This window comes from Tinamus guttatus, unplaced genomic scaffold, assembly GCF_059628265.1.
Source record: "Tinamus guttatus ecotype Peru unplaced genomic scaffold, ASM5962826v1 Tinamus_guttatus_pri_ptg000397l, whole genome shotgun sequence".
Taxonomy (NCBI): Eukaryota; Metazoa; Chordata; class Aves; order Tinamiformes; family Tinamidae; genus Tinamus; species Tinamus guttatus.
The window spans coordinates 688,300-715,550 of record NW_028288931.1 but is presented as its reverse complement, the minus strand read 5'-3'; the positions used below and the strand labels follow the sequence as shown (position 1 = coordinate 715,550).

Here is a 27,251-nt window from a genome sequence, read left to right as displayed (position 1 = left end):
AGTGAAAGAAGAGTTGTTCTACAGCAAGAGTAGCCTGTGCAAGGCTCCTGGAGCTCAGAGCAAGCTCACAGCACGGCCGGGACCTTCCTCCTCCGAGGAGCTCCCGCGGCCAAGGACCTGGGGGGCCCTGGGCAGCCTCCCCTGCTGCAGTCTGAGGTGGGCTAGGAGTGTCCTGCACATTCACAGTTGCTCCAAGTGGTTCTATCCCGCTGCATCCCAGATGCCAGCTCTGTTTTTCCTGACAAATAGTCTGTGGTTCACAGTTGTTCTCCTCCTCCCTTTGATTTCCCTTGACGGTCAAATTCAAGTACAACCAGTTTTAACTGAATTAAAAGAAATCCACAAAGTTATTCTCTCTGAAACAAGTTAGCAGCACAGCCCTAATCAAACTGACCTCCAAGGCCCTTATAAAACAGGGGTAGGAGCAGCCTTCTCTGCCACAGAGCTCCAGCCAGAAGCCTGGGGGAAGCTATAGGATTTCCTCCCTCTGGTTCTTGGCTTTGAGCACCACTTGTCCGTTGCGCAGGGAGCCGTTCTGGCTGCGGAGCAGCTTCCCTTTGTCCCGGTCGGGCCAGGTGAAGATGGCTTCGTCGCTGTCCAGCTCCGACTCCGAGTGCATCAGGCTGGTGTTGTGGAGCTGGGCTTTCTGCCTGCCACCTGGGGAGGAGAGATCCCCATGTTAAAAACAGGTTTAATACTGGCCACCAAAGACACTGTTTCACTCTCCCTTTAAGCATCATTCTTTTAACATGTCAAAGGGGCTTCCCTGGATCTGTCACTTAATCCCTCAGTGTGGAAGGCAAAGGGATCTTGTTTAACCTAACCTGGCATGAGAGAGGTCACACAGACATTCTGAGAGCACAACACACAGGTTGTGTCACACAGGTTGTGTCACCAAAAGAGGCTGTAAGAATATGTGAAATCCTTGCCTGCCTGACTTTGCCCGGGGCATTGCCTAGAAAGCTCGCTGAGGGCAAAAGCACCTGCGGGTGTGAGAAAAAATCAGTTTCTTACTATCCTCCCTACTCATCTCAACTTCTCTTGCCTGCAAGGGAAGATAAATGAGTGGGCTGAAGTTAGATTAAGGCACAAGGAGGAAGGAGAGATATTTACTGATACTGTCAGCAGAGACAGTATTTTAATTTAGCTTTTCCTTAATGGAGGGATGCAGTATTTCCTCTCCAGTAGGATGCTCCCCGGACACACGTAACAGGAAAGACTTCAGCCAGAGCCAAGCTCAGAAGCAGCCAGACCAGTTCAGTTACCAAGAGAGCAAATGGCTGAGGCACATCTGCTACCGATGGCCCAACAATGAGCCCTTTATTTAACAGTGAGATTCTTCTGTGTGAGCTGACAAATGGTCGCATTAAAGCAGAGTTAGGTGCTAAGGAAGCAAAAAGCACCCACTCTTCAAGGGGATCTGAATTTGTGCAGTTGGGACGCCTGATTCTCAGGAATGATCTGATCAGCTCTGGTGCTGCAATGCCCTCCACTGCTGTGCTTAGGCACTGCTCACTGTGCTGGAACAAATTAAATAGGATAAAACTAGGATGAGCAACTACTTTTCACGAGCAAACAAGGATTCGAGACTACTTTCCATGCACTGTTGAAAAAGACTGTCCTCTTAACAGGATAAATACTCTTATGTGAAATGACTATTTCAACAGCTGAAATGCTGCACAGCATTTTGTGGCCCTGTTCTGCACACACTTTCCCACTCTCCCTTGCTCCTCTGAGACTTGTCTGGCAGTGCCTAACATTAAGTTTGTTTCAGTCTGTGATTTTAAATCCACTGAGGAGCAGTGTTCTTAGTCAGCATTCAGGAAAGGCTGAGCTCTCACCTGCTTTGGGATTTGGTTTTAACTCCAGGCTTTCTTGATCCGTTGCATCCAAAATCTTGTATTTGCTTTTTCTTTTAGATTTTCCTTTTCGTCTAAAGGGGAAGGAAAGGAATCAAGATCCAGACCATTTCTAAGCTAGCCAGAAGAAAAACTCTGATCTTAAAAGCTACAGTACTACTATCTTATTCCAGATTACGTTCATGTAAGAAAGCAATATACTTAGAAATATTGCTTAATTGGCACATTTATAGGCAAATCTTGCTTCTGAACTGAAACTAGAGTTCTAGGACCTTCTTGCTTCACTTGAAATACCAAGGGACAAAAACTAACACACAGGGCTAAGGAGATGACCTGCTAGGACTATGGGCTTGAATCTTCTCCACCTCCTGCTACAGCCCCTTGTTGAAGCACTTGTACAGTGCGGGTTACGGGCTCAGTCCCACCTCTTACAACAGCAGATCACCATCCAGGAGAAGATTCCAAAGGCAACCACAATGACGAAAGATGCAATGATCACATACAGCACACTCCATTCTGAAAGCAAAACACCCCAGAGATAAAGACATTTTGGTACCTCATACAGTTGACGGTGTGGACTTTAGATGAAACAGAAGGAAAGGGATGACCCTTTACTGAATTCTAGAGCCTACCATCCCTCACTGACAGCACCACCAACTCCCCTAGAGAAGCCAGAGGGCTGAGTCTCAGTGCCCAGATTTCTTGTACAAACCTCTTTCCTTAGGGCATTTCTGACAGTGTGTGTTGATTTACAAAGTTTGCTTTTCTGCAACAAGAGGGTTGCAGTAGGGGGCATGACAGAAAAGAGGTTCACTTTCTACATCAGGAACGGACTCGACTCTTCAGTAAGTGTTCACCAAGAGGTTCTGAAGAGTCTCTTCCCTACCAAAGAGGTACAATCAGTGAGATCTAGACTGGGACTAGCTCCTTATTCAAATATGATGCCAGAGATGCCGGATGAAAGCAGGTTCTGTTCTTGAGCCTACCCTGGGGTTCAGGCACTCTTTGCTTCCTAAAGAGGAGCAGCCCCAGCAGCCTGCACGTACCACAGTTGCTTTCACCATCGCCCATCTGCACCTTGATGAAGTTCTCCATCCAGAAGGGGTCACAGATGCAGCGCTTGGTGAAGGAGTCGCAGCGCCCGTGCTCAGAGCAGTTCAGCTGACATGCTAGGGACCAAAACCAGCAAGGTGAAGCCCGTGACTGATGTGCAAGGTCAATCCAATACTTATTAAATAATTTGGCATGTTTTATACCTCCCGCTTAGAGGACTAGGGCAGCACATGGGCAAAACAAGGCAACTTGTAGCTCCCACCCCACATTCTGGAAGACTTAAGAAAAAAAGCCAAAGAAAAGACAGGAAACAAACAATGAGCATGTTGTGCCTCGCACAAAGCTGGAACAGGAAAACTGCCTAATAAATAATGATTTGGGTATCTTGCAAGTATCCGGGGAAGGTGGAGCAGATGTTAGGCCACACGCTCTTACTTACTGACTGTGTTAATTTCTAATGCCCGAAAAATGAGGAAGTCTGACTGTTGCTTCCGGAGCTCGTTCTTGAGGGTCCACGCGACCTCGCGGCCCTTGAATATCTGATGGGGAGGCTGGTTCTTTACAAAGAAGACCATCTTCGTGCTGGAAGTCAGACACAGAAACTGCTCTACCTGCTACTTCACCAAACATCAGGCAGAAAGCCATTTCCTCCCCCTCAGTCTACCATTACAGAGGAACTTACCTGAAACCCCAAATTTATCTGAAGCCCAGACATACAGAAATATCAACCCTGGCTGCGTCTTGAGAGCAATAACGGTACTGATTTGGTCATACAGTAGTAACCCTCTAGGGCACAGGATAAACACGTATTTTGGCTGAGACAGAACCCCCTACCTGCCTCACTCAGTGGAAGGATGGGGGCAACTAGTCTGGCCATGGCCAAGATGGAAAGCCAATACTAAAGCAAAAAGCCCTGGCTCTTCTGTTCTGAACTCTTGCCTAACTTTGCCACAGACAATGAACTCTGATTTTACGGTTACAGTAGCCACATGGACACAGAGGAATCAATACACAACTGAAGGCAGGAAAATCTCAAGTCTAATTACAGATTTATTGCTGACTTGCTACATGACTTTAAGCAAATCATTTCAGAGCTTCATGTACTTTAAGCAGCTCCATCTTTAGTAAAAGTTAAGCGCATTACTGCACACACACGCCTTACCTTTGTTCAGTGTATGGCTGGATCTTCTGCACAGTAATGTCCGAGTCGAGGACCCCCAGCAGAACTCCTATTTGCCGGATGAACATTCCCTTCTGCCTCTCAGTCAGCTGGCTGACATTAACATCCAGAATAATCTCCACAAGGTTATTTTTTCTAGGATCTAGGGAGAACACAGACAGATCTTTAGAACTGTATTTGACAGCATGAGTAAAAGCCAGGTCTCTTACCTTTCCCAAATGCTTCCTCTTTGAACAAAAATCTACAGCATCTCACTCCAATAGGGGATACAGAACTAAGATCTTTATTCGGCCCCTCAAAATTGTATGAGGTTACAGCCATTTCCCCAGATGGTTTTGACTATTTACGTGCCCGAGCTGGAGTACACACATTGTCACAGCACAGTGTGTCCAGAAAGAGGGGCCTCACTAATGCACTGCAGACAAACATGAAGTACAATGACCAAATACACCCACCAGGTTTGACTTCCACTGTGGTCCTTTCCACATCACTCTCCCCTTTGGCATCTGTTACTCTGAGATGGAATGTGTAGGTCCCTTCCACCAGGTTGGAGAGGAGGAGGACAGGGTGATGGTCCGAATTGTTCAAGACTTCCTGGGAGGTACAGCAAAATAAATATCAGGAAACGGAGCATCAAGCTAGCATGACATTGCCATCATATTTAAAGCCACAGCTAAAAGGGTAACAGGTGAAAATGATAAGCTGCACATTGCCTCAGGAGCTACCTCACTGACTCTTTCATATTGCTGAAGTATCGCAAATTCATTAATAATAATAACAATAACAACAATAACCTCACCCCAGCTGCAGGGCTCCCCTCATCCCGGGTCCACAAGTAGCTGATAATTCCCTTATCATCAGAAGATTTTGATCCATCCAATTCAGCTGTGTTTGTTGGCAGGGTGATGACAACATTTCCAGCAATCTTTGCAACTGGTGGCTTGTTTATCTCTAACCAAACAGAAAAAAATTACATGGTGGAAAATATATTAATGCCCAAGGAAGAACTATGGTACTAAATTGCTACTGTAAGCCATAAATCCCAATCTAAATCTGGGAAAGAATAAGGAAATTAAGTGCTGTGGGATTCAGTTCAAGATACTGTTCCTCCAGATAAGGCAAACCCTGGGCATAGAGCAGACCGTTTCAGTGGTCTCCACCTTATCTTCCCCGTGTTCTTTACCCTCATGCTGCTCTGAACACAGGTTTGTGACCGGCTCGCGGGGACGCCTGGGTCTCCCGCGGTGCCGCGGGCGGTTCAGAGCACACCTGGACTTACCTTCCTTGACGATCACGTTGACTGAGCTTTGGCTCTGCAAGTTCCTCTCGTCTTTAACTGTCAGAGTAAATTCGTATGTTCCAACTTGGAGGCCTGTTACAGTGGCAACACTGCTGTTAGCATTCTTCAGCTTGACACCGTCTGGGCCCCTAACCAAAGCACAAAGTACCATTTAAACCTTACATCACTCACTGGAAATGCCTAGTACCAAACAGGAGGCTCTAGCAGAGTTTATGCTAGGCAAACAGGCAACTGTATTGTCCAGAACCAAAAGCGAGATGTGATGCTTGCACAAGATGATACACACCGTGTTTTTTCCCAGAGAAAGGAGACTATTTTCTGGTCATCTGAGCTCTTGCTGCCATCTAGAGTGGTGCTGTCCACAGGAAGAGTCAGTTCTTTATCTGGACCAGCATCTGCCTTTGGGGGCTTGTTGTTCTCTGGAAAAGGATTGCAGTATTTTTCATACATATGCTATAAAGGTGAAGCTCACTCCCTGCAGCATTAAGAAGTTTCTCCATGTTCCCTAGCCTATGCTCCCTAGCTTATTTCTTGCCCATTACCTTGACCTTGTACTCAGGGAAAGTGAAGTAAAAAGCAGCTCTGCATTCACACATCTGCATTAATATGCATGAATCACAGAATCACAGAATGCTTAAGGTTGTAAAGGACCTCTGAAACTCAAGAATCTTGATTTTTCGGTATCATTTTTCCTGCTCCTGCTCCTTAGCACTATGGGCAGAAACAATTTCCAGTAAATACAACACTGTCATTATGGTTGAGTAATATTATATACAGTACAGTATAGTTATTAAGAAAACAACTGACTAAGGCAATATTCCCGTAATCTTTTGTCAGTTTATCAGCAATATACCAGGATTAAAGCAGCCTTCATTACTTTTTCTACTAATTCACCACAGCAGTCCTCTCGAAGAGCAGCTCACCTGGCTGGACTATAACAGTGACCTCTGCTGTAGACTGCTGCCCCGCAGAATCCGTCACGATTAACTGGTAAGTGTAGTCACCTTCTTGCATCGCAGAGAGCTGCAGGACTGGTGTCCTCACCCCCTTGGAGAAAACACATTCACATATTAAGAAGATTCAATAATTACCAATCCAAGTGACATCTCTGGGGAACCCTATACAAACACACGCACTGTGAACCTGATTCAAGGACTTTATTCCGCATATGTGACCATAGTAATACACACCATTTGAAAATTAATTACAGAAATAAGACAGTCGTTGAGTAATTGAGGATGAGCACAGGAGACTGCTACTGACCTGCATCTCCATCACCTTTCCCTTGCTGTTGGGGCTCAGCAGCCACTCGTAGCTGACGATGCTGTGATCATCAGTGCTCTGGTTCCCGTACAGGGTGATGGAGTTCTGCGGCAGGGTGATCACCTGGTTTGGGCCTGCATTTGCCACTGGAGGATAATCCACTGCTTTGTTCACAGTCAGGTTTGCAGTGGTGGAGTTGCTGGCACCATCCGAGTCCACTACTGTTAGACTGAAGACAAAAAAAACGTGAGAGCAGCGAAAAAACACGATACAAAACTAAGAGGGTGGGAGCTGCCTAACCTACAGCCTGGAGACAGTATTCCTCTTCAAGTAGGCTAACACCACAAAACAGACCTTTTTGCTAAACTTAGACATGAACAGTAGTCTGACTAGTTCATATACTGACTCCCTAAGACAAAAACATATGATTGGTTGTAGGTATTCAAGTTAATTTTATTTAAAATAGACCTGTGGCTGCAGTGAACATGGAGACCACACCAAAACACAGTCCAAAGAAGAAACATATAAGAACACCCATTAGAATAGTATCAGTTAACATCTTTTACCTAGATATTTGCAGAAAACTGTTGGCCACACTCAGTTATCTGGGACAAACAAATTCATTTTAGAAAACAGATTCACTGTATTTTGTAGCTCTGACAGACCAATGTTTCCTTCTGCCATCATCTAAGAGCGCTACAACTTAAGAATAAAATGTACCTGGGCAGCTTATTTGCTTATTTTTTCTAAAGAAAAGGTATAAAGCTACTTTTTTTTTTTTTCTTATCATCTCTTCCAGGAAGAACGTACCTGAACGTGTAATTCCCAGGTAGGAGGTTGGTCAGCGTCAATATGGCAGTATCAGTAGAAACCTTTTCCTCTCGCAAAGGACCCTTCAGTTCTTCCCAATGGTAACTGACAATTTTATCATCATCAGTGCTTTCTGTTTCGATTATGAAAGAAAAAGCACATATCCCCTTAAACTCGTTCCAAAAGGGCCAGCCCAGAAGCAAGCACCCCAGGCTTGCCAGACTACTGCCCTGAACACAGCGGGTACTCACGGCTGCCATCGATCACAGTCGAAATAGTCGGCAGTGAAATCTCCTGGAACTGCGGGGACACGACGGCAACCGGGGGCTGGTTCACCCGAGGCTCTGCAACAACCACCAAGCCACAACATTGATATCTACGGGCAGATGATGATACAAAGCACCAAGCAACCCTTAGAAACCCAAGGAACCTGCCCAAGCCCCTCCTGGGAACTATTCTGCTCTTGCACACGAGGAGGGGCGAGCAGGAGACATGCTGTGCTCCCTTCTTCCTCTCTGCAGTCCTATCTACTCCTCCATCCCTGCTAGAAATGACTGCTCTTGAACACTCTTGCAAATTTAGGGACTACAAGAGCACTTATTTGGCCACAAATGTTTCAGAAGGAGTGTCACGTAAGTGTGCAAAATACAGTTATTTTGCCTAACAGGAGATGCAGAACCTGTGGTGTGACCTTCCCTCTTACACAGGCTGTCTAAGAGGAGACTTGGTGCTACAGTCAGCACAGGCTCTGGTATTTACAACAGCTCATCTGCAAACCATGTCTTTAAAGCATCTTACAGTAGGGAATTAGATTTGATTTAACCTGCCTGTGTATGGGAATGATATTCTTTACTGGACAAGGAAGAAAAGAACCTCGAAAGGAGCTTCAAAGCTCTGGCTTTCCTTCATTTTCTGCTCCTGCTGCTCTAAGCTTTTTACCCGCTTACAGCTAGTTCCTATGAAGCGGAGGTTTTCCAGGGTCAGGCATTTGCTAAGCGCTTCTGAAGCAGAATTCCAGTTCTTTTATTGAACCATTAGTCTGCGTCCAGTATAGAAGACATAGCTGGGTGTATTAGTAGTAGTTTCACATTGTAGCAAATGGCTTAATACACTTATAACATACATGCATGTATGTATACCAAGTTCACAACACAGCGAATTCTCACTGGACTCCAAGGTCCAGTCAAACAAGTGAAATAGCATCATGGTCTAACAGAGACAGATGGAAAGATGCAGTTCCTCTGAACTCACTTGGATTCACCGTCACGTTCACATAACCCTCTCCATGTGCATTTTCCCCATCCACAATGACTTTGAATTCATAGAGGCCAACAGTAAGCTGAAAAGTAAAGACAAAAGATTATTTAACTTGCAATGGTAGAAGCTTGCCAGGAGTTACTAAAAGGCCACGTTACCATGCTGTGGCCTAGCACCACGTTAGGAGCATAAGCACATGTAATTGTGTTCTGTCTCCACATATAAGGCAGAGGATGGTTTCCCAGCCACAGCGATGGGAAGTATCTTTTAGTTTACAATGGCTACACAAGATCAAAGTCTATTATTTCTTATGGCCACAGGTGACACAGGGCTGCCTGTCAAGCTTGCTTTTCTAGCAACAACAGGCAAACAGAAGAGATTAGTTCAACTTGTCTGGCTTGTGGAATCTGTGCCAGCAGACTGCATTTGAGACGAGGAAGGCTGCATGTAAGAGAAGAAAATCTCTTCCTGTGCGTCCTTACAAAGAGCTTCTCTTCTAGATGGCATGAGGCAGACGGGCACCCTCTTTTGGATTAGCATCAAGGGATGAAGGAAAGGGCTAAGGACTAGACACTAGACAGCCACTACACTGTCCAAGAGGCTGAAACCCTGAGAAGACAGGCATGCTCCTTCTGAAAGGTTTTTCCCTGCATGGTGTCACAATTAAGGCCTGTAAATATTATTGATCGCATTAGAATACAAAATACTCAGGAGAGTTTCCCATAAAAGGAACATGCTGTCATCACGCATTATTTAAAGTCTTTTAAAGAAACCTCACATGCAAAAAACAACAATCCTTGCACTGGTGAGAGCTATTATTAGTTATCAGCAAAGAGCCAGGAGTTTTCTGTGCTGATTCCATTAATGAACATCATGGAACATCTGGACTCCCTGGTTCAGGGAGGAGTAACGAGGCTTCAGACCTAAACTGACTACCACTCTCTCAGTAAAAGACATTCATAGGCATTTGTTAAATTGTGCCCCTTGTACATGGCTTGACATGCTGCTTGTAGGCAGCTTTTAGATCCTGAAATCAATTTCTTCTTTCCCCCATGACAGATCAATCTTCTTTTCATAAGAGACTTAGAACAAGGCTTGCAGTCAAATGTTGGCTGCCTGCCCATCATGTAATTTCCTATTCATCCTGGAATCACACACAAGTCTTTCCTAGCTGCCAGGGTTCCCCTCTTCTTCACTTGGCATTGCACACAGCAGGATACTAAGCAGCAAAAGCTTTACCTTAGATAACTTAAGGATGTGGGAGCGCTTCCCTTCCATTTCTCCGCTGTAGTCTTTTGGATGAGTAATGAGTTCCCACTCATAGGAGTAACTGGTGTCTTTAGAAAAAAAAAAAAAGAGTTGTAGAAGTCAATTCTTAAGAGACCGCCTTTCTTTCTGCCATGATAAAGAAAAGCAAAGGCATTAAACATTTACAAGGTCCATTCTGCTGCACTACAGAGAAATAAGATAGCACGGAGTTTATACTGCAGCTTTTGGGGAATATATCCATGAAAAGAGACAATCTGTGTTTCTAAGCACATTTACTCAGGAGCCAAAATCCGTCTTGCAGCCTCTCAAGGCATTAGAGAGCTCTGTAACACTCTCAGCTCCAGGATGTTATGAGAAGTCTTTCTGTACACAGAAATCCTGCAGGCACAACCAGTTTTGGAACAGGAATGCACCCATTTACCGCAGCACAACATGCAAAACGGGTGTCCCCTCCTTGGCAAGTCTCCCACTGCCACCGCGGGCAGAGCTAGAAATGCCAGAATCAGACACCTGTGGACAATCTGCATGACAAAATGGAGAGTGCATAGAAATACACTCCTGAGTGAGTTTACAACCCCTAAAAATAGGAACTTTAACACAGCAGATGAGAAACCACTTGCTAAGACAGGCTGTTACAAGCCCTGCAAGCAAATACTAGCAAGAGCTGCTGAAGAGCCACAGCCTCCTCCCACAGCATTTTCAGAATAAGCTATTGCCCAAACCAGTGATTTTGTGACATTTTCAAGGCTTGATCTCTTGCTATTTTCTGTAAAAGGCTGCATGGGTATCAGTACAGGAGATTTAGTTTCTACGGGAAACTTCCCTGCCGGAAGATATTTCCATCACTGTCCCTATTTACTGCTGTATCTAGTATTTATTTGTCATTTCACCATCGCGTGCCCCGAGGAGACTCCCAGGGAAGCCTTACGAGGTGGTGGTTCCGGCAGCACAAACGCGTTCAGCAGAACTTCATTCTTCGGCAGGGTCACCTGGACGCTGTCTCCAGCAGAAACCACCAGCTCCTTTATAACTGGGAGGGGAGAAAAGAAAACACACAGAAGTGAAATAGGAACTGGAAAAAAAAGATACGCACATAAAAATCGCCTTGGCTGCAGAGTCCAGAATAAAAGCCAGATACAAATGGCTGATTTCTGTTAACATCCCATCTCCCAGTATAGATCTTTGTACATGTTTCAGACCCATTTTTAATGCAAAAGCACTAATGAGGTTTTATAACTTTAAGGCCAAAATTACTCAGCCTCTCCCTCTCTCTCTGCAGCTCCTGCTCCTTTTGTAAAGGGCTGAAACGTGATCCCCAACCTCGGGGCCTCTCCAGCCAGGTCCAGCAGGATGAGGAGGGTTTGACCCGGCAGGTTGCAGGGGAAAACCCAGATGCACTCGCACGGGCAGAGCAAAACAAACATTGCCATTCACTGAGCAGCAGCTTCAGATCTTTACAAATATATGAGGTATTCAAAGTATTTCTTAGTTTTAAAAAATTGCTTGGGGGCAATACAAAGCTTTTCATCTTACTTATACTTTCTCTTCCTCCCCTTCGAATTCAAAAAAGTAGCATTTCTTAAGAATTTTCTAGTAATTTTGTCTCAAATAAACTGTCAGATAGACTGTTTTCAAAGACTACACAGTAAAGACATGAAAAATATGCCTATGGCATTTTTTTCTGCTTGTTATTAGCATTAAGACCACCAGAAAGTTGACTGAACTTCTTAAAAAGATCTCTTCACTGACACCTCTTCCTCTTTCCTTCTCATTTGTTTTATTTTATTTTTTTAATTTTCAGGCTTGAGAATTATGCCTAGAAAACAAGAATTAAAGTTTACTATTACCTAGGTTGACCCTGTTGAATATAATATTTCAGATATATGCACCAAAAGTTAAAAAGATGGAGAAAACATTATTAAAGATTTAGCCTTCCTCCCAGTGGTTTATTAGCTATTGGAATTGTTAGCTAAACCAATTTCAGACCCTCCTTTCCCTCTTAATTACTTTGTCGCTCGGGATACTATAACTCCAACAGTCTTTCAATCCCAAAGCAAAGGAAAATGTGACCTCCTAGCAGAAAAAAAAGAAAGAAAAAACAAAAATAAAATACCAACCCCTTTTGGAAACCTCTCCTCTTCACATCATCTTTGTATTATTTGTATAACAAGGAGGCCCTAGCTACATTAATTTTCCAACACAAACCACTTAAGACATTTAATATATATTTTCCAGCTTTAACCGGGTAAGTCTTTAAAAAGAGAAGCAACTTGTTAGTATAAGCACTCATTAGCTCTCTGCCAAAAAGAGTCTTTGGATGCAACATTTCTATTACACTTTCCATTTGTTCCCTTCTAAGGGAAAGGGAACCCTAAATTCAGAAGCGTTCCGCCACGGCTACTGCAGCACACTGGATTAACCGAGTTTTGAGCTATTACACAAGCAGTTCCAGCACTCCATGTAAGCACACATCCTTGCAGGATGAGCTCATGGCCTGGGTGGGCTAACAGAACTAGCCAAAGTGCATTTTTGCTTCTCCACAATTTCAAATTGTTGCTTTAAGAAGTATCTGTGTGAACAGAAACAAGTCATTTTTCTGCAAAGCAAAGCCTGGCTAATGGCCAAGCGCGCCGTTCTCCGTATCCAAACGGAGCACTGACATTCCGGGGATGGGCAGGAGGGAATCAGTTACAGTCCTCTGTGAGCAGACATTAAGATTTCTACTCAGCTTGACACAGTGGCATGTCATCACTGCTCAAGGAACGTTTCACATGGTTATGCCTTGCATCAAACCTCATCTTCCACTTTTGGAATGAAGATATCACTACTACTTTCAAGTTGTGCTCAGAAACAGACACAACAGTCACATGCAGATCCGTCATACTAAAGCCCCATTCCACGTGGGCTGAAGAACTCCCTCCACACCCTTTCAAATTCACCGCTGTGTCTGAAATTATCCAGTGCTTTTCCATGCTGCAGCAGCTTGTCAACAACACCTCAGCAGAGGAGCTGCTGGAGCGCTGCGTGTCCTACCTGGGGCGGGCGCAGTTGTACTTGGTGACGCAGCAGCGCCGGTCGGGAGAGCGGGAATGCTGCCGTTCGTGGGAACGCCGCTCGGCACGGGAGTAGCGACCTCCATCCTCACTGTGGTTCTCCCCTTCACGGGGCTGACCGTGGGCAACACGTCTGAGGAGTGAGGATGGACCAAGGCATCATCCGGCTGCTTAGGTTTCTCGGTCTTCCCAACGGCTGTCAGGCCCAGGACGGCAGGGCTGGAGAACGTAGCCAGGGCTGATGGTGCTGGCGCCGCTGTTCCTGGGTGGACCTGGAACGGGAGAAATAATCCTAATTTGACTGAAGTCTGAATATCAACTTTGTTTCACCATACTGGTCTCAAAGTGGACCCAAATTCCTCTGGATTACACTATCTATCACACTCCACCAGAACGGAGACTTCATCACCTCCAGTTCAAGAAGGTGAAGGTTCCCTTGTTTGCTTCTCCCCAACAAGAAGGATGTTTTGCTGCCTCCTATTCCAAACGATTCCTCCCTACTCTTCTCAAGTTCCTACTCCAGGGACAACAGGCCCCTTCCAGCTCAGCAGAACACCAGTTGGGTCTTAGACCTCAAGCATTGCATCCGTTGGCCACATGTTCCTTTTTCTGAAGCCGTGTAGTTGGCAAGCACAAAGGAAGGGGATTCCAACAGCATTTTTCTGTAATCATCAAATCATTACAGCAAGATTATTGCAAAATCACTCTTCAAAGCAGGGTGACCTGGCACAACCAGTTCCCTGAGTATATCCCACAGGAGGTCCCACTGGGGCAGGGAGCTAGCCCTACGGGCAGAAAGCTTGTGCACAGGCAGGATGAGCCACTTTATTGAAAATAATCAAAGACAAGAGCAACAATTTCCTTTCTTTCATCAGAAAATTCCTCTTCCTGTACCTATGCTCATTCAGCTCTTAGCTAGCAGGACAGTACCCTGGCAATTCACCTTCCACCCTAAAACACATGTACCACATTCTGCTGAGCTAACTCACTTTTGGGAACACCTGCCAGATACTTAAAATGAAGCAAATTACCACCTTCGACTTGGGAAATGTTTTGTAGATGAATTATCCAGCACTACTGCCGCTACAGCAGCTGATCAAGAGCACGTACAGGCGGAAACGCTTCCACACTTTTACACCACTACTGGCTTTCAGTCCAGGAAATGGAAACAGTAAAAACGCTCGAGACCACCGTGGGCAACATCCTGGTGCTAAATGGGCTGGGCCTCAGAAAAGAGTTAAAAGGCAGCAGTAAAAACAAAGCCCTCCCTGCACATACTGGAACAGCCAGACAAGCCAGAAACAGCAAGGAAACAGGTGAAAGCTCTTATGCAATAATATTTTTTGGACTCTTGGCTAATCGGTTTCTCTCCCCATGTCTCAACTAACTCTCCCTCAATCACAGAATTCAAAGAACCTAAATTCACTTATATATTTAACAATCTTCAAGCTTCACGGACAGAAGAAGCATACATGATGTATTAGCACTATGGACACAAACTGCTTTTCTCCCTTTGCTTACTTGCTGAGGGGTTTTCCTTATCCCTGGCAAAACTACAGATTATCTGGAAAAGAGGCAGGCAAATCGGGACCCGGTGCCCTGCACAGCCTCAGCAGCCGCCTCGGCACCAACAGCTGCTCCAAGGGATGCAGGACACCTGCAGCTCCAGCCAGCTAGAGTTACTGACTGCCTTTTGCTAAAGAAGGGCAAAGAAGATGGGTAGAAACACTGGCATTCCACGATGACCACAACAGAACCACCAAGCAGGGACTCGGACACCTGAGACTGTTTAGAAAAGGCACAGGAGCAGAAAGTTCCCATGACTTACTGCAACGGGGAAGCACGTTTTGCTTAGCAAGAACCAACCCCACAAATGGGGCACAGGAGATGAGCACCTATCCACCGGGCACAACAACCCAGATCTCAACTTTGCTCAATAATATTCTCAGTGGAAGTTTCCCTGACTCATTTTTAGTGCCTAAAACAACTCCACAGTTTACAGAGATTCTCCTCCTCCTCTTCCCCAGAATCTCCAGAATAAATTGACAGCCAAACATCTGCAGAGAGCTCAAATTAGATAAGCTCTGCTTGGGGCAACATAACAGCTAAAATACCTCTAACGTTTGCAAGCTGAGACATTTCTTATCTTTACTCCATAACACAGAATTCTTTAAAGCAAAGAACAGAACACTTCATTCTTCAAGATAAAGAAGGAGACTAGAAGTTGGCCAGCTGTCCTCTCTTATTAGCTTACAAAACAGACAGAGAAAGTGGCATATTGGTTGGAGTGAACACGTGAGGGTCAGACACTTCATTCCTACCCCAACTCTCTTTGGCCTGGGACAAGTGCCCCAATCTCCCTATCATTTTTCTTTTGTAGCTAAGGGCTGATGGGCAGGGTGAGCTGCAGTTTACTTATGCTCTCCCTCACCTACCTCTGGCACTAGAGCATGCAGACTATAAAACCACAAATTAATGCCAGTTGTACATTAGCAAGTGACATTGCATATGACTATTGAGCTGTCAGAACTGCAAGAGGAAAACTAAAACTCAGTGAGTGGGATGGCAATGTTTTGCTAGAAGAGTCCCTTGACCTTTTCCCCAAGTCTTTAGGAGTAAAGGAAAAAGATTTGCATTGCCACCCATTCGCTGCTCATCAGAAATGATGAATACACCTATCAATTTCTCTCTCTCCCTTCAGAGAGGAGTTAAGAGCCAGTTTGACCTCACATTTCTTTTCCCACTTGAGATGTTTGATGCTTCCAGGTACAGGCTACTTTGTATGCAGTAATGATCAAGTATTCTCTGCACCTTCCAGCCTACCCGCCAAAGCTCCGTTAAGAACACGAGTATTAAATGCCCTGCACTCACCTGCTAGAGCAGCGTGCTCCGAGCACTCAATCAAATGCAGCCCAAGTGTAATTCGATTGATTTCACATGTGCTTAACTATTTATTTTGGCCCATCACCAAACCTACTTGGAAAACTCCTGGCTGTAGCATCTCTCTCCTGCAAAGGCAGCCCACATCCCAAGTGCACAGCTCTCGATGTTATATTCTTGGCCCAAATTAAACTGAAATGCAAGGACAGTTGCATAGCTTGATTTATATTTTGCCACTGAAAGTTGGATGATTGAATAACCAAGGAATTAGCCCAGGGCTGTGTAGAACCAGCTTCAACTCAGTGCTGCAACACTGCAAACTGAACAACCAGGGAGACAGAACAACTATAAGCCAAGAGCTAAAGGCAGCATTTAAGACTGTCCGCAAAGAAGCCTCCCCAGATGTTGCACACATCAGCTAGGAGAATGGGGTCACTGCGTAAATCTCAAATCTTCGGAGGAAGAAAGAACAAGTAGGGTAGAAATGCTGCAGTATTGCAGGGGAGAAAGCGAGCTGAGCTCATGAATCAGTGCTAGACGCTGTGGGGTTCTGGGACATCCAACACTCGTGAAGTTTTTCTGCATGGTTTCACATAGCACCTGGGCTGCCCTGGAATTTGCAGCCGTGTCCTTGGCTGTTCTCCACATCCTGCTCTGCAGGGTGGTGGCTCAGACGGGTCACAGCCTTGCCTGGAACTGAGGTTTACAAACAAGGGAGAGAAAATCAAGTTAAGGTTCCAGAACAAGAAAATAACTACAGGAAAAACCACCAGGCTTCAACAGCGTCGAATCCTGGAAACATGGCAGAAGAGTTTCACAAAGTAGGATTCTTCCTCTATCACCAGGCTACCTCAAAATACACTGGAAACTCTACACATAAGTTTACAAAACAATGCACTTACTGCCTCAGTTTGGCACAGTCAAAAGGAAACAGCTCATTTTATTTTGTGGATGTAGAAAGTTCCTTCACAAGTAACACTTCTCAACTCCCAGGCACTCTCCATTCGCATCCCACCCCATCCTTACTCCTGCTCTGGCAGGCACGCTGTGGGTTACACGTGGGATGAGCAGCGCCACGACGTGAGGCTCCCCGCAGCTCCACGGGAGAGGAGGAGCCCCAGCAGCCCAAGGCACACTCACCTGCAGAAAGCCAGTGCCACTGGCATCACTCGGGCTGGTGACGTTATTGCTGCTAGGAGGGAACGGGCTCTTGGCTTTCGGCTCTCTTGGATTCTGTCCGTTTTCAGGCGAGTCCTCGTTTTGACTGGGATGGTCTTCAGGAACAGGCCTGTCCGGCACTGAAGATCTTAGTGCTTGATCCTTCCACACGGCTTCCCTTCGGCTCCCTCTGGATTTGCTGTCCAGAGGGCTGGCTGCCTGGCCACCGCTGGGGACAGCCACCAGATCCCCTTCCAGAAAGGCCACTCTGCCACTTGCCAAGGACCTCCGCAGTCTTTTTTTACCTTGGGCAGAGATGTCCCAGTCCAGCCACTTGTGAAGCCAGGTCTTTGCATCACCTTCTGTTTGATGCTTCAAGAAGTGCTCTGTGCTTTTTGATTTCTCTAGAAACACCAAAACGGAGTCAGGAGAGCCAGTCCTGTTTGCCTGACACATGCCAGGCATAGTGCAGTTCACCTGGACGCACATATTTTCCAAGAACCAAAAGGCATCACAGGCAGGGCTCTGGCAGCAGGCAGTCTGACAGGACTGTACAGTGTGAAACCCCTCCAGGAGCCGCAAGTGGCCATCGTCCCACGATCTCAAACGGCAACCAAATAAGATTTTCCCTGGCTGGCATTTAGATCTGTTCCAATTTGCATCTGAGAAAGGGAGAAGGAAAAGAAATAAAGAAAATTCTCAATTCTTTAACGCAGTGGAAAATAAATCCTCATCACTACTGTCACGGTGAATGTAGAGTGCAGGACTGACGTGGGGGTCAAGTTACTTCATATCTCACATTGGGGTAAAGAAGCAACTGCTTTGCATATGGATTTTTTTTTTTTAGCATTGAAAAAAAAATAGAGTGCTTGCATGGATCAGTGGATTAAAGGCTTCCAAAATTCAGAGCTCTACAGATTAAGGATTCCCTAAAAATAGACTAGTGACCTATGGGACTGTTAGCCTGGGCTGTGTTCAGCATCCACGGGATAATAGGTCACTGGCAGATTACTTTACAAACTGTCACTGGACTCCGAGTTGTGCAGCTGCAGACTGTATTCCAGCACTGGCTCCCTCCCTGGTAGGAAGGGATTTCTTGAACAACACAAAAGGGAAACTTCGCCTTCATTTTAAAAAAGGAAGTCTCAGTCCAAATTATAGTGCTCTGATCCTCATTTCTACACAGCATGTAAACAAAAGTTGCATAACATATTCCAGTAATTTGGATTCATTCTGAATTCATGTCACATTATACCCAGGGATGTTGGCTGTAGATGAAATTAAACAAATTAAGCAGGCGTGACTATTGCACAGTGTGTGCACTAGAAATTTGAGCACTTCAGTATATCAATAGACAAAATGCTGTCCTGCTCAAGTGGCAGTTCCTGGTTTTGTTAGGCAGCTCCGCTTTGCTGAACAGCAAGGAAATTAAATGGTTAAGAACAGTTTCTATTAATAAAGTTCCAGTTCGGAAACTTGTTTGGCAGTTAATGCCTATTGATTTCAGATTAATGATTAAAGGCTTGACTGTATAGACTTCTTCTAATCTGTCACATGCAACCAATTATGTCGATAGAGTTCCTCTTGCACAACTCTGCACAGTCACACCAATTCCTTCACCATCATGATTGCTCCCCAGTGTAACAAAGTCTGCTGGCTACGTAACATTCAAATAACACCAAATAAATAGCACCAAAAGTTACCAAAAGTAACTCAAACAAAACCAAAAGAACAGTGACCCCAATGTGGAAAAAAAGTGTCCACATAAGCAGAGCTCTATCACAAATAATTATACTTGTTTCCACATACACATCAGCCTTCACAGTTTTAACTCTCCCAAATACAGAAGCCCTTCAATCCTAACAAAAGTATCATCCACCTTTCTCGCTCCAAGCTCCTGGAATGTTACTAAGGAGAGGAATCACTAAGCAGGAAGCCCAGGAAACACTCATCCCATCAGATACCCTATCGAAACCCTAAGGACTGAGCAGGCTTCGCTAAGAGCAGGGACATTAACGTGTCTTTCAGGTTCTCAATCAGCAGATTAAGGTCACAGAGCTCACTAGCTTAACCAGTCTATCACTGCTAAGCATCCTGGAAAGGCCAGTGCAACAACAGGGACCCTGTAGCAGTCCACACAACACATCCACCTAAGGGAGAAAAGAAAAAAAATCTGCTTTTCCATCATGTTAACATCAGCCTGTAGCAACCTTCCATTAAGGGCAAGGCAGCTGGCAGCCACCACACAGGTGAGCACACGCTGAAGTCATCACCGCCTCAAACCTGTGATTCACCAGGATTTGAACAAAACCAAGAGACACAGAACAAACTTTCTTATCTTCACTAACATTTGGTAAGTGCTGGGTGAACACGTGGGAAAAATACATCATCATCCTGGTAAATATTTGGCCTCAAAAACACTCACAGGAACTTAATACTTCTCTATGAATAGTCATGCTCTGAACCTTTTTAATACAAAACAATCTGTCACATGAGAATCTCCATACAAGCCACTAACTTGGTTATTTATTTGGGCAGAAGGTTGGTTACTTGAGTAGAACAGAAAATAAATACCAAGCACAACAATTATCTGTAGGTAAATTCAGATTACTGACAAGCTGTGTTCAGCTGTCTTAAACATTGGAGTGCTGAAAAATGCTCCTGGGTTTCCAAAGAGCTTCAAATACTCCTCATTTAGTAATTAGCTTACAAGGTTATTTGCAATGCCTAACAGCTAATAAATTGCACCTTCTTTGCAGAGCATTTTAGCTGAGAGGGATAAACGCAAAGAGGAGCAAACCTGCGGGGCGGCACAAGGCACACAGGCAGGCGCACAGGCAGAGCAGGCGCAGCCCCGGCAGTCGTCCCAGGCACGGACCGGGCACAAATCGGGCACCGATGCTGGACTTGACTTCCAATCTTTTCTCCATGGCCTTCGTGGGCAGCGGAGGGGCTCTAGAAACATGGAAGAAGCAGAGAGCGGCTGTCAGTGATTGATATGTTTTTACAAGGGACCCGTTGACACAGCGACGTGCGCGGAGCTTTTGTGGAGGAAAGGGGATGCCTAATCTTATCTGCCGTGTTTTAGCCCAGCTGCTGCTCCGTAACCCTCGGTACCTGCCCCGAACGGACACCTGAGGCAGCAGAGCTTCCAGCTGCGGAGGCCACGGCTCCTTTTCCACGGCTCCTACGGCCCCTTCCAGCAGGGAAGCGCCAACCGCGAGATTCCCGGCTCCGAGCACGCCGCGGTGCAGGGAGGCACCGGGAACGCTCGGTCCGGATACACGGACGCTCGGTCCGGACACGGGGCCAGCGGGACCCAGCGGCCTCGGCGAGGACCGGGGCAGCGGCCGTGCCAGGCGGTGCCACCCCGGGCTGGCACCGGGCAGAGCGGGGGGGAAGGCGACGCGGAGGGGAGCGGAGCAGCTCGAAGCTTCTTCCGTCGCCCCCCAGGCCCCGACATCCCCGATTCCCGGCGGTTTTGGCCCGAAAAGCTTCTCCCTGCCTTACTGCAGCCGAACGCGGAGGAGCGGGCGGCGCGGGGCGCTCCGCGGGGGCGCAGCGGGAGGGGGCGCAGCGGCAGCCTCGAGCTGGGGCAAATTCCGCGGAAAAGGGGCCCGGCGCCGGCACGTACCAGGGGCTGCAGCGCGCGGGGCCAGGCGGCCGCGCGGCCTCCGCGGCCATGGCGGCTCTGCCCGCGGAAGGGGAACGGGCCTGCGCGCTGCCCACACGCCGCACCCGCGGGGGCGGCGGCTTCGGCCACCTCTCATGAACGCGGTAGGCGATTGGCCGGCGCCGAGCGCGCGGCACGCGGGTTGGCTGGCGGGCGCGGCGCGGCCCGCGCGCGGAGGCCGGGCTGCCGCGCTGCTCGCTCCCGTACGGCGGCGCGGCCCGGGGTCTCCGTGAGGAAAACCCGGGTTTCGCCGCTTCCAGCGTGTCCGCGGCGGCTCCGCAGCATGGCCGCGGGCCCGGGAGAAGGGCGCCCCGCGCTGAGGCGCTGCCTCGCGGCGCTGCGAGAGCCCGGCGGCGACAGCGAGCAGCTCGCGGCCCTGCTGCTGGTAGGAGCCGCTGCGGGCGGGACTCGCGCCGCGCTCGGGGCCGAGGCGGCTCTTTCCGTGCCCAGCGGCGGGGCCGTTTGTGCTTCTCTGTTACCCGCTCGGCCCTGCAAAGAGCCGGGCGGGGTCTGCCCCCGTGCTGCCCCTCACCTGGCTTCTCTTGCAGGTGACCAAGGCGGTCAGAGCGGGGGACGTGGACGCCAGGACCCGCCGCCAGATCTTCGACGCCATCGGATTCACGTTTCCGAGCCGCCTGCTCACGTCCCGGGAGCCGCCCGAGGGCTGCCCCCAGCACACGTTCCAGGCGCTCGGCCTCACCCTGCTCGCCTGTTTCTGCACCGATCCGGAGCTAGCCGGCCATTCCCAGATCCTGAACAAGATCCCGACCTTCAATGACATCCTGCTTGCCCCCTCTAACGCGGACACTTCCTCCATGGTGGATGACGTGTACCAGTGCCTGACTGCCATCCTGGCCACCCCCAGGGGCCCCAGGGAGCTGGTGTCCAAAGGCACCGTGTCCGCCCTGTGCCAGGTCTACGTGGGCCGCGGCGCCGGCTCCGAGCGGGCCCTGCAGCTGCTCGTGGGGCTGCTGGCGGCCGCGGAGGCCGCGTGCTGGCAGAGAGACGCTCCCCGCCTCCTGGCCGTGCTCAGCCAGCTCTCCGACGACTTCCTCAACACGGAGGACGCGGCCAAATTTGAGCTGTGCGAGGTTCTGCCGCACTTCATCCCGCTGTCACCGCCGCTCACGCAGGATGCGCAGGGCTCCGAGTGCCTCCGCAGGCTTTACAAAGGGCTGGCCAACATCCTGGGCAGCAAACTCGGCCAGCGCCAGCGGGACCCTGCGCTGAAGCTTGCTGCCTGCCTCGTGCAGGCCTGCGGGTCGGGCTGGATCCCGGCGGGGCGGGCTGGAAGCAAGTTCTTGGCCTTGCTGGTGAACTTGGCATGTGTGGAGGTCCGCCTGATTCTGGAGGAGCCAGATCCTGTGGGTGTGGAGGGCAGGAAAGAAGTGATAACAGCCTGCTATGTTCTCATTGAGATGGGGATCCAGGAGTGCCTGAATGAAGAGAAGCCACTGCTAGAAGAAGTGCAGAAAGTGCAGCTCTTGAGGATCATGGAGGAGGCATTTGGCGCTGTAATATCCTACTTGAGACAGGTAATGCAGAGCATGGACATAGTTTGTTTTTCAAAGCAAAGGATAGGTTTTGTGGCAGTTCACAGTGGAGTTCTCATCCCTGCCGTAGCTGCTGAGGACAGTGGCCCTAATGTCTCATTTTCCTTCTGCTTTCTTCCTGATGCAGGTTAAGCAGGAGGAGCTACATGACCCTTTTATATTTGCTTCTGTTCGAATCCTTGGAGCCTGGATGGCAGAAGAGACATCCTTCCTCAAGCAGGAAATCTGTGAGCTGCTGCCTTTCCTGGTTCATTATGCCAGGAAGCTTTTCCAAGAGGGAGAGACAGCTGCAAGCCTTGCCCAGCCTGATGGGATGCCAGCAGGGCTCGACAGCTCCGGGGGCGCGCGCGTACCCCGGGATGCTCTGAGGTGAGTATCCAAGCACAGAGCCGGCACATGCTGCTGCCTGAGGTATTTCAGCACAAACAGGCTCAACTGAGCTTTCTGTTCTCCATTCTCTCTGCAATTCCAGCTCTGGGTACTCCTTTCCCCTCAGTTGCATGGAACTGCAGGGCTCAGACCCAGATCTCTGCCATCTTCCTTGTATTTCCACTCTCTTTCCCTTTCCAGATTTCTGCTCCCTGGCTTTTGCCATTTAACAGCAGAGGACAAGCCCCGGGACATCCTCATCTGCGAAGGGGCCCCAGCCCTGCTGTGCGAGTACTTCCTGCAGCAGTGGCAGCTGCTGCTCCCCGAACTCGGCTCCCCGGCTCCGCTGCCGAGCACGGAAATGAGCCTGCAGACACTGTGTGGGATCTTCCTGAACCTCGTCGTGACTGCCCCAGACCTTGTCAGGTAACAGGCCCAGAGCTGCCAGAGCTTGTCTGAAGATTGTCAGGGTGAAGTGAGTCTGCTCGATCCTTTAGGACATGAACTTTGCTGAAAAAGGGACATCCCTGTTCTCAGCCCCAATCACGTTACTTTTTTGCCGCTACGCTTAACCTTGACATTTTCAGGTGCTCCTGGCTCTGCTCAGGAAATGTGTCTCAGGGTTTGGGTTTGCTTTTCCTCTAGGCGAGAGAGATGCTTTTCCTCTTTGATGGACCTGTTGTTGAAGTCTCTGCCACTTCTGCTGCCCCAGAACGATCATCTGGTTCTCGCAGCCAACATTGCCACTCTGGGCTTGATGATGGCCAGGATCCTGGCAAGTCCAGCAGGTAAGAAGAATCCCTGTCACTGTCAGGGTTGCCTACTGCTCTTGTTCCTGGCAGAGACTGGGCCCGAGCGCTTGGCTTAAATAGAGCAGAGACAAGGGAATCGGCTCCAGTTTTGCGTGGAGCTTCTGTCTTCAGTAAACTGATAAAAACAAAGCCCAAAAGAGAAAATTGAGCAGAGCAGTGAGCTGGGAAGCAGTGTGGATTCGGAGATCTCTAGAGCAGGAGCATATGTTTTTTTCCCCAAAAAGCTCTTCCTCAGGCTGACCCCCAGGAGGGCCTCTCCTCTCGGTTCACTCCCGTTTCTCTCAGTCCTGCAGGGTACCCGGGAAGCCCAGGAGTTCTTCGGAGCCGCCCTCCGCCTCCTCGGCGAGGCGCACGGCGCGCGGGGCGGCGCCGCGGGCCGGCGCGGGGCCCTGGCCGTGTCGCCCGCGTACGAGCGCGCCTGGCCCGACGTGCGCGAGCTCTGGCTGCTGGGCATGCAGGCGCTGGCGGGCTGCGTGCCGCGCGTGCCCTGGCTGCCGCGCGCCGCGCTGGACGCGCGCTGGCCGCACGGCCTCGCCGCCACGCTGGCCCGGGTCAGCCCGGCCTCCGTGGATGCTGAGCTCGTCGCCGCTTTCCAGGGCGTCTTGGCAGAGCTGGCCGGGGTCAGTAAACCCTGCAAGGAAGTGATCCTGTCGCACCAGGGGCAGGAATGGGCCAGTCTTCACGGAATGGCAGTTCTGGAACAGCGCCTTTCTGAGCAGTGAAGACCTTTTCACCAGCCACATGGAGTGGAGAATAAAGCCAGGCACCTGCACGGGATGTGCCGAGCAGCTGTCCCACACCCTCGGGTGCTGGACAGGGACAAGAGGCATTTACATGACCAAATCTCTTAAAATTAGAGCAATGCAGCAAAGCTCAGCAGGATTTGCCCAGTCCAGATACCTGGCGACCAGAACAGTTGCTACCTCAGTATATTTCAAGATATTCCTGCTTGACATTCTGTCAAAATCTCCTCTTTTGTATAAACAACCCCGTCTCTACAGAGAGAGAAAGAAGAAAATACCGTGTGGCTTTACAGCAGAGCGAGGCCGTGTGTTACAACGTGCAGGATGGAGGGGTGAAGCGCAGCGCCCGTGCTTGTGCCCCCGGCTTCGCAGCTGTGATGGAACCAGGAGCAATAGCCTGGATGGGGCGATATTTTGAAGGCAAAATAACCCAAGGTGGTTTTGGCCACAGCGAGTTCCCGTTTGGGCTGAGATCTGGCACTTTGAGGCATTTCCACCAGATGTCAGTCTAGGAGCTTTTTAGCAGCAAGGCGCTCCTGGCTGAGGACAAAACCAAGGCACGGGCTGGACTCCCGTGGAAGCTCAGCGTTGGCAAATGGCAAAATCCGTGATTCAGAGACAACCAAGAGAGGAGTTATCCTGAGAGGAAGCTGAGTCAGAGTGTTTTTCTAATATATTTTAAGTCGTTATTTCATGAAAGCAGATGCCTTACATAACCAGAGAAAAGGCGTTTGCTGTCTACAGTGTTCAGGAAAAGTATCCTTCTGATCTTTCCAATTCAGCCCTGGAAAGTTAATGCAAGTTGAAACAAAGGTAGGTGCTACCAGAAGAGCAATGCAAACCAAACAAGCAAATGAGCCTTCTGGAGCTGGAAGAGAGCGTTGCTGCGATTCGTGTGGGCTGAGCGTGCCCTTGCTGCCAAAACCACCTCATCCCTGCAAGAGTCCTAAATGCATTTCAGAATGCGCAACAAAATAAAAACGCCTAAAATACCCAGTGCTTTTGCTGTTCATGGTGCCGCGCGCTGCTCTGCTGTTCCCAGCAAGGTCCTGTCGTTGTCACCGAGAGACCCGCGCCTGTGCTGAGAGGAGCCGCGCGGCTCCCCGCGCCGTGCCGGGCTCGCGGCACCGCCTCGGCCGCCTTCATCCCGGCCGGCCGCAGCGGGAGCGTCCGTGGGGAGCCCTGCGGGACGGCGCCGGCCGAGGCCGCGGGCCGGTGCCCGGGCAGGCAGCCGAGAGCCCAGCCCGGCTCCTCGGCGCGTCCTGGGCCGCGCACGGGGACTCGGCGCTGTCAGGAACAGCCGCTGCGGAGCGGCTCTGCAGGGGCTTCAAAGGCAGCGGGGGCTCCCGGGCCTCCCGGGCGGGTTTTGCCACTGGGGCCTGGCAGCTGCGGGCGCCCGGTCTCCGTTGCCAGAAATGTGGGAGATGCCGATTACCACTGGCAAGCCCCGGTGCCAAGCGGGCTTTATCTCTCGGTGCATTTGAGCGCCGGGGCGAGCTCTCCAGGAATGAGCCCAGCTTCCTCCACGGCTCCGGCGCCATGGATAAGGTCCCAGAGGAGCCCATGCACATGCTACTCCGCTGTGACAGCTTAAATGTCACCGCAAACCTTACCAGGGCATAAATTATCCTGTAATGTTTATTCATGTCATCCCAAAAGCAGTGCAATAAAATTAAATATTTCATAAGGTTGTTATTGGGCCGCAGCGCTGCAGGAAGCGCAGGCAGCCCCCTGCCATGGTGTCTTGCTGCAAGATGTGACGCAGGTGGCCGGGCAGCGGCAGGACCGCGCGGGCCCCGCTCGCCCCTGCACGGGGCCCTCGGGCCTCTCGCTGCAGCCCGGCCGGGCTCTGCAGCCCTGCAGGTCCCAGCACAGGCCTGGACAGGGGTGTGGGAAGGGATTCCCAGCGCAGGGACGCTGCGGGGCGACGAGTCCTGGACTCACACGCGCCCCTAAGGCTCCGCTTGCCGCCGCTCTCCTCCCGGGGCAGCAGCGGTCGCTCCCCCTGGCGCACTCCTGCAAATGACCCCGCGGTTGCTCCGGCCACGCTGTGTTTGCCACCAGGATTTTGCAGTTTCACCTCTTTTGGATGAATAAAGAATCGACATCGCACGGACAACACAAGTGAAGGGCTTTGGGAACGAGCAGGAACATAACTGCAACACGCAGCATGTCCAATCCATTTTTTCCCAGCAAATGAAATGGATCTGGTGGCAAATTAACACAAAACTTGCAGGAGCAGTGGCCTCACAGCATGGTGGGGAGGGTAAAGGCTGGGGAGAGATAGGCCTGTTCCCGTCTGCACATCCCTCCTTAAATGCTACCGTTAATAGAAATAAATTAGAATAAATGATCAGCCTTTGCCTCCAAAAGACAGGTGGCAGGGTAATATTAAAAGAAATGAATAAAAAACCATTTAATGAGCATTGTTAATTAAACCTGGAAATCAAAGAGGTCTGAGTTGTGGGAATTCGCAGGAAAAATGAAAATGAAGGGAGCTGTAGCTCGGGGCAGGAAGAGTGGAATTAAATTAAATGCAACGTGGGATCGTGCCTGTTAATGTCTATCGCCCGCCGCAGTTATTGCAGTTTGGGATCAAGTGTTTGTTCTCTCGCACGCCCGAATTACGCGCGCCCGCCGCAAATGGAAACTGCCGTGCGGTGCTGGGCAGCCCAACCGGGGCTGGGGCCGGAGCCGGCGCCACCGCGGGGACGGGGCGGCCACCAACCTGCCCGCAGACACACAGCAGGTCAGTGTGTGCGCGAGTGTGCAGCATGCGTGAGTGTGCAGTGTGTGCCCAAGCGTGTGGTGTGTGCGAGTGTGCACCATGCGCAAGTGTGCAGTGTGTGCAAGTGTGTAGTGTGTGCAAGTGTGCACCATGCACAAGTGTGCAGCATGCGCGAGTGTGCAGTGTGTGCCCAAGCGTGTGGTGTGTGTGAGTGTGCACCATGCACAAGTGTGCAGCATGCACAAGTGTGCAGTGTGCGCAAGTGTGCAGTGTGTGCCCAAGCGTGTGGTG

The 27,251-nt window shown here is 49.4% G+C and overlaps 2 protein-coding genes across 2 annotated transcripts; one reads left to right on the top strand and one right to left on the bottom strand.

The window, feature by feature from the left end:
* Positions 1-118: 118 nt before the first annotated feature.
* Positions 119-20,021, bottom strand: KIAA0319L (KIAA0319 like). Its single transcript, XM_088531060.1, has 20 exons — positions 19,883-20,021; positions 17,065-17,744; positions 13,025-13,316; positions 10,920-11,021; positions 9,962-10,059; positions 8,717-8,804; positions 7,717-7,809; positions 7,466-7,598; positions 6,656-6,884; positions 6,316-6,439; positions 5,679-5,811; positions 5,372-5,520; positions 4,892-5,043; positions 4,548-4,686; positions 4,075-4,234; positions 3,352-3,494; positions 2,906-3,028; positions 2,285-2,375; positions 1,842-1,933; positions 119-657 (listed from the first exon to the last, which is right to left on the bottom strand). Exons 1-20 carry the CDS (start codon positions 20,010-20,012, stop codon positions 470-472), a joined length of 3,339 nt encoding a protein of 1,112 aa, XP_088387186.1. The 5' UTR covers positions 20,013-20,021; the 3' UTR covers positions 119-469.
* A 984-nt stretch (positions 20,022-21,005) lies between these two features.
* NCDN (neurochondrin) lies at positions 21,006-24,476 on the top strand. The gene is made up of 6 exons (XM_088531068.1): positions 21,006-21,140; positions 21,304-22,290; positions 22,436-22,677; positions 22,879-23,103; positions 23,323-23,465; positions 23,775-24,476. Exons 1-6 carry the CDS (start codon positions 21,039-21,041, stop codon positions 24,209-24,211), a joined length of 2,136 nt encoding a protein of 711 aa, XP_088387194.1. The 5' UTR covers positions 21,006-21,038; the 3' UTR covers positions 24,212-24,476.
* The last annotated feature ends 2,775 nt before the right edge of the window (positions 24,477-27,251 follow it).

Bases quoted from the DNA above. Each gene is read 5' to 3' on its own strand.
- KIAA0319L (XM_088531060.1), bottom strand. From the start codon at position 20,012: ATGGAGAAAAGATTGGAAGTCAAGTCCAGCATCGGTGCCCGATTTGTG. The intron at 7,810-8,716 runs GTGAGTTCAGAG...TGGTTGTTGCAG, and splicing joins GAACGTGACGGTGAATCCAA to AGCCTCGGGTGAACCAGCCC. The intron at 3,495-4,074 runs GTAAGGCGTGTG...TCTGACTTCCAG, and splicing joins CAGCCATACACTGAACAAAG to CACGAAGATGGTCTTCTTTG.
- NCDN (XM_088531068.1), top strand. From the start codon at position 21,039: ATGGCCGCGGGCCCGGGAGAAGGGCGCCCCGCGCTGAGGCGCTGCCTC. The intron at 21,141-21,303 runs GTAGGAGCCGCT...CTTCTCTTGCAG, and splicing joins AGCTCGCGGCCCTGCTGCTG to GTGACCAAGGCGGTCAGAGC. The intron at 23,104-23,322 runs GTAACAGGCCCA...CTTTTCCTCTAG, and splicing joins ACTGCCCCAGACCTTGTCAG to GCGAGAGAGATGCTTTTCCT.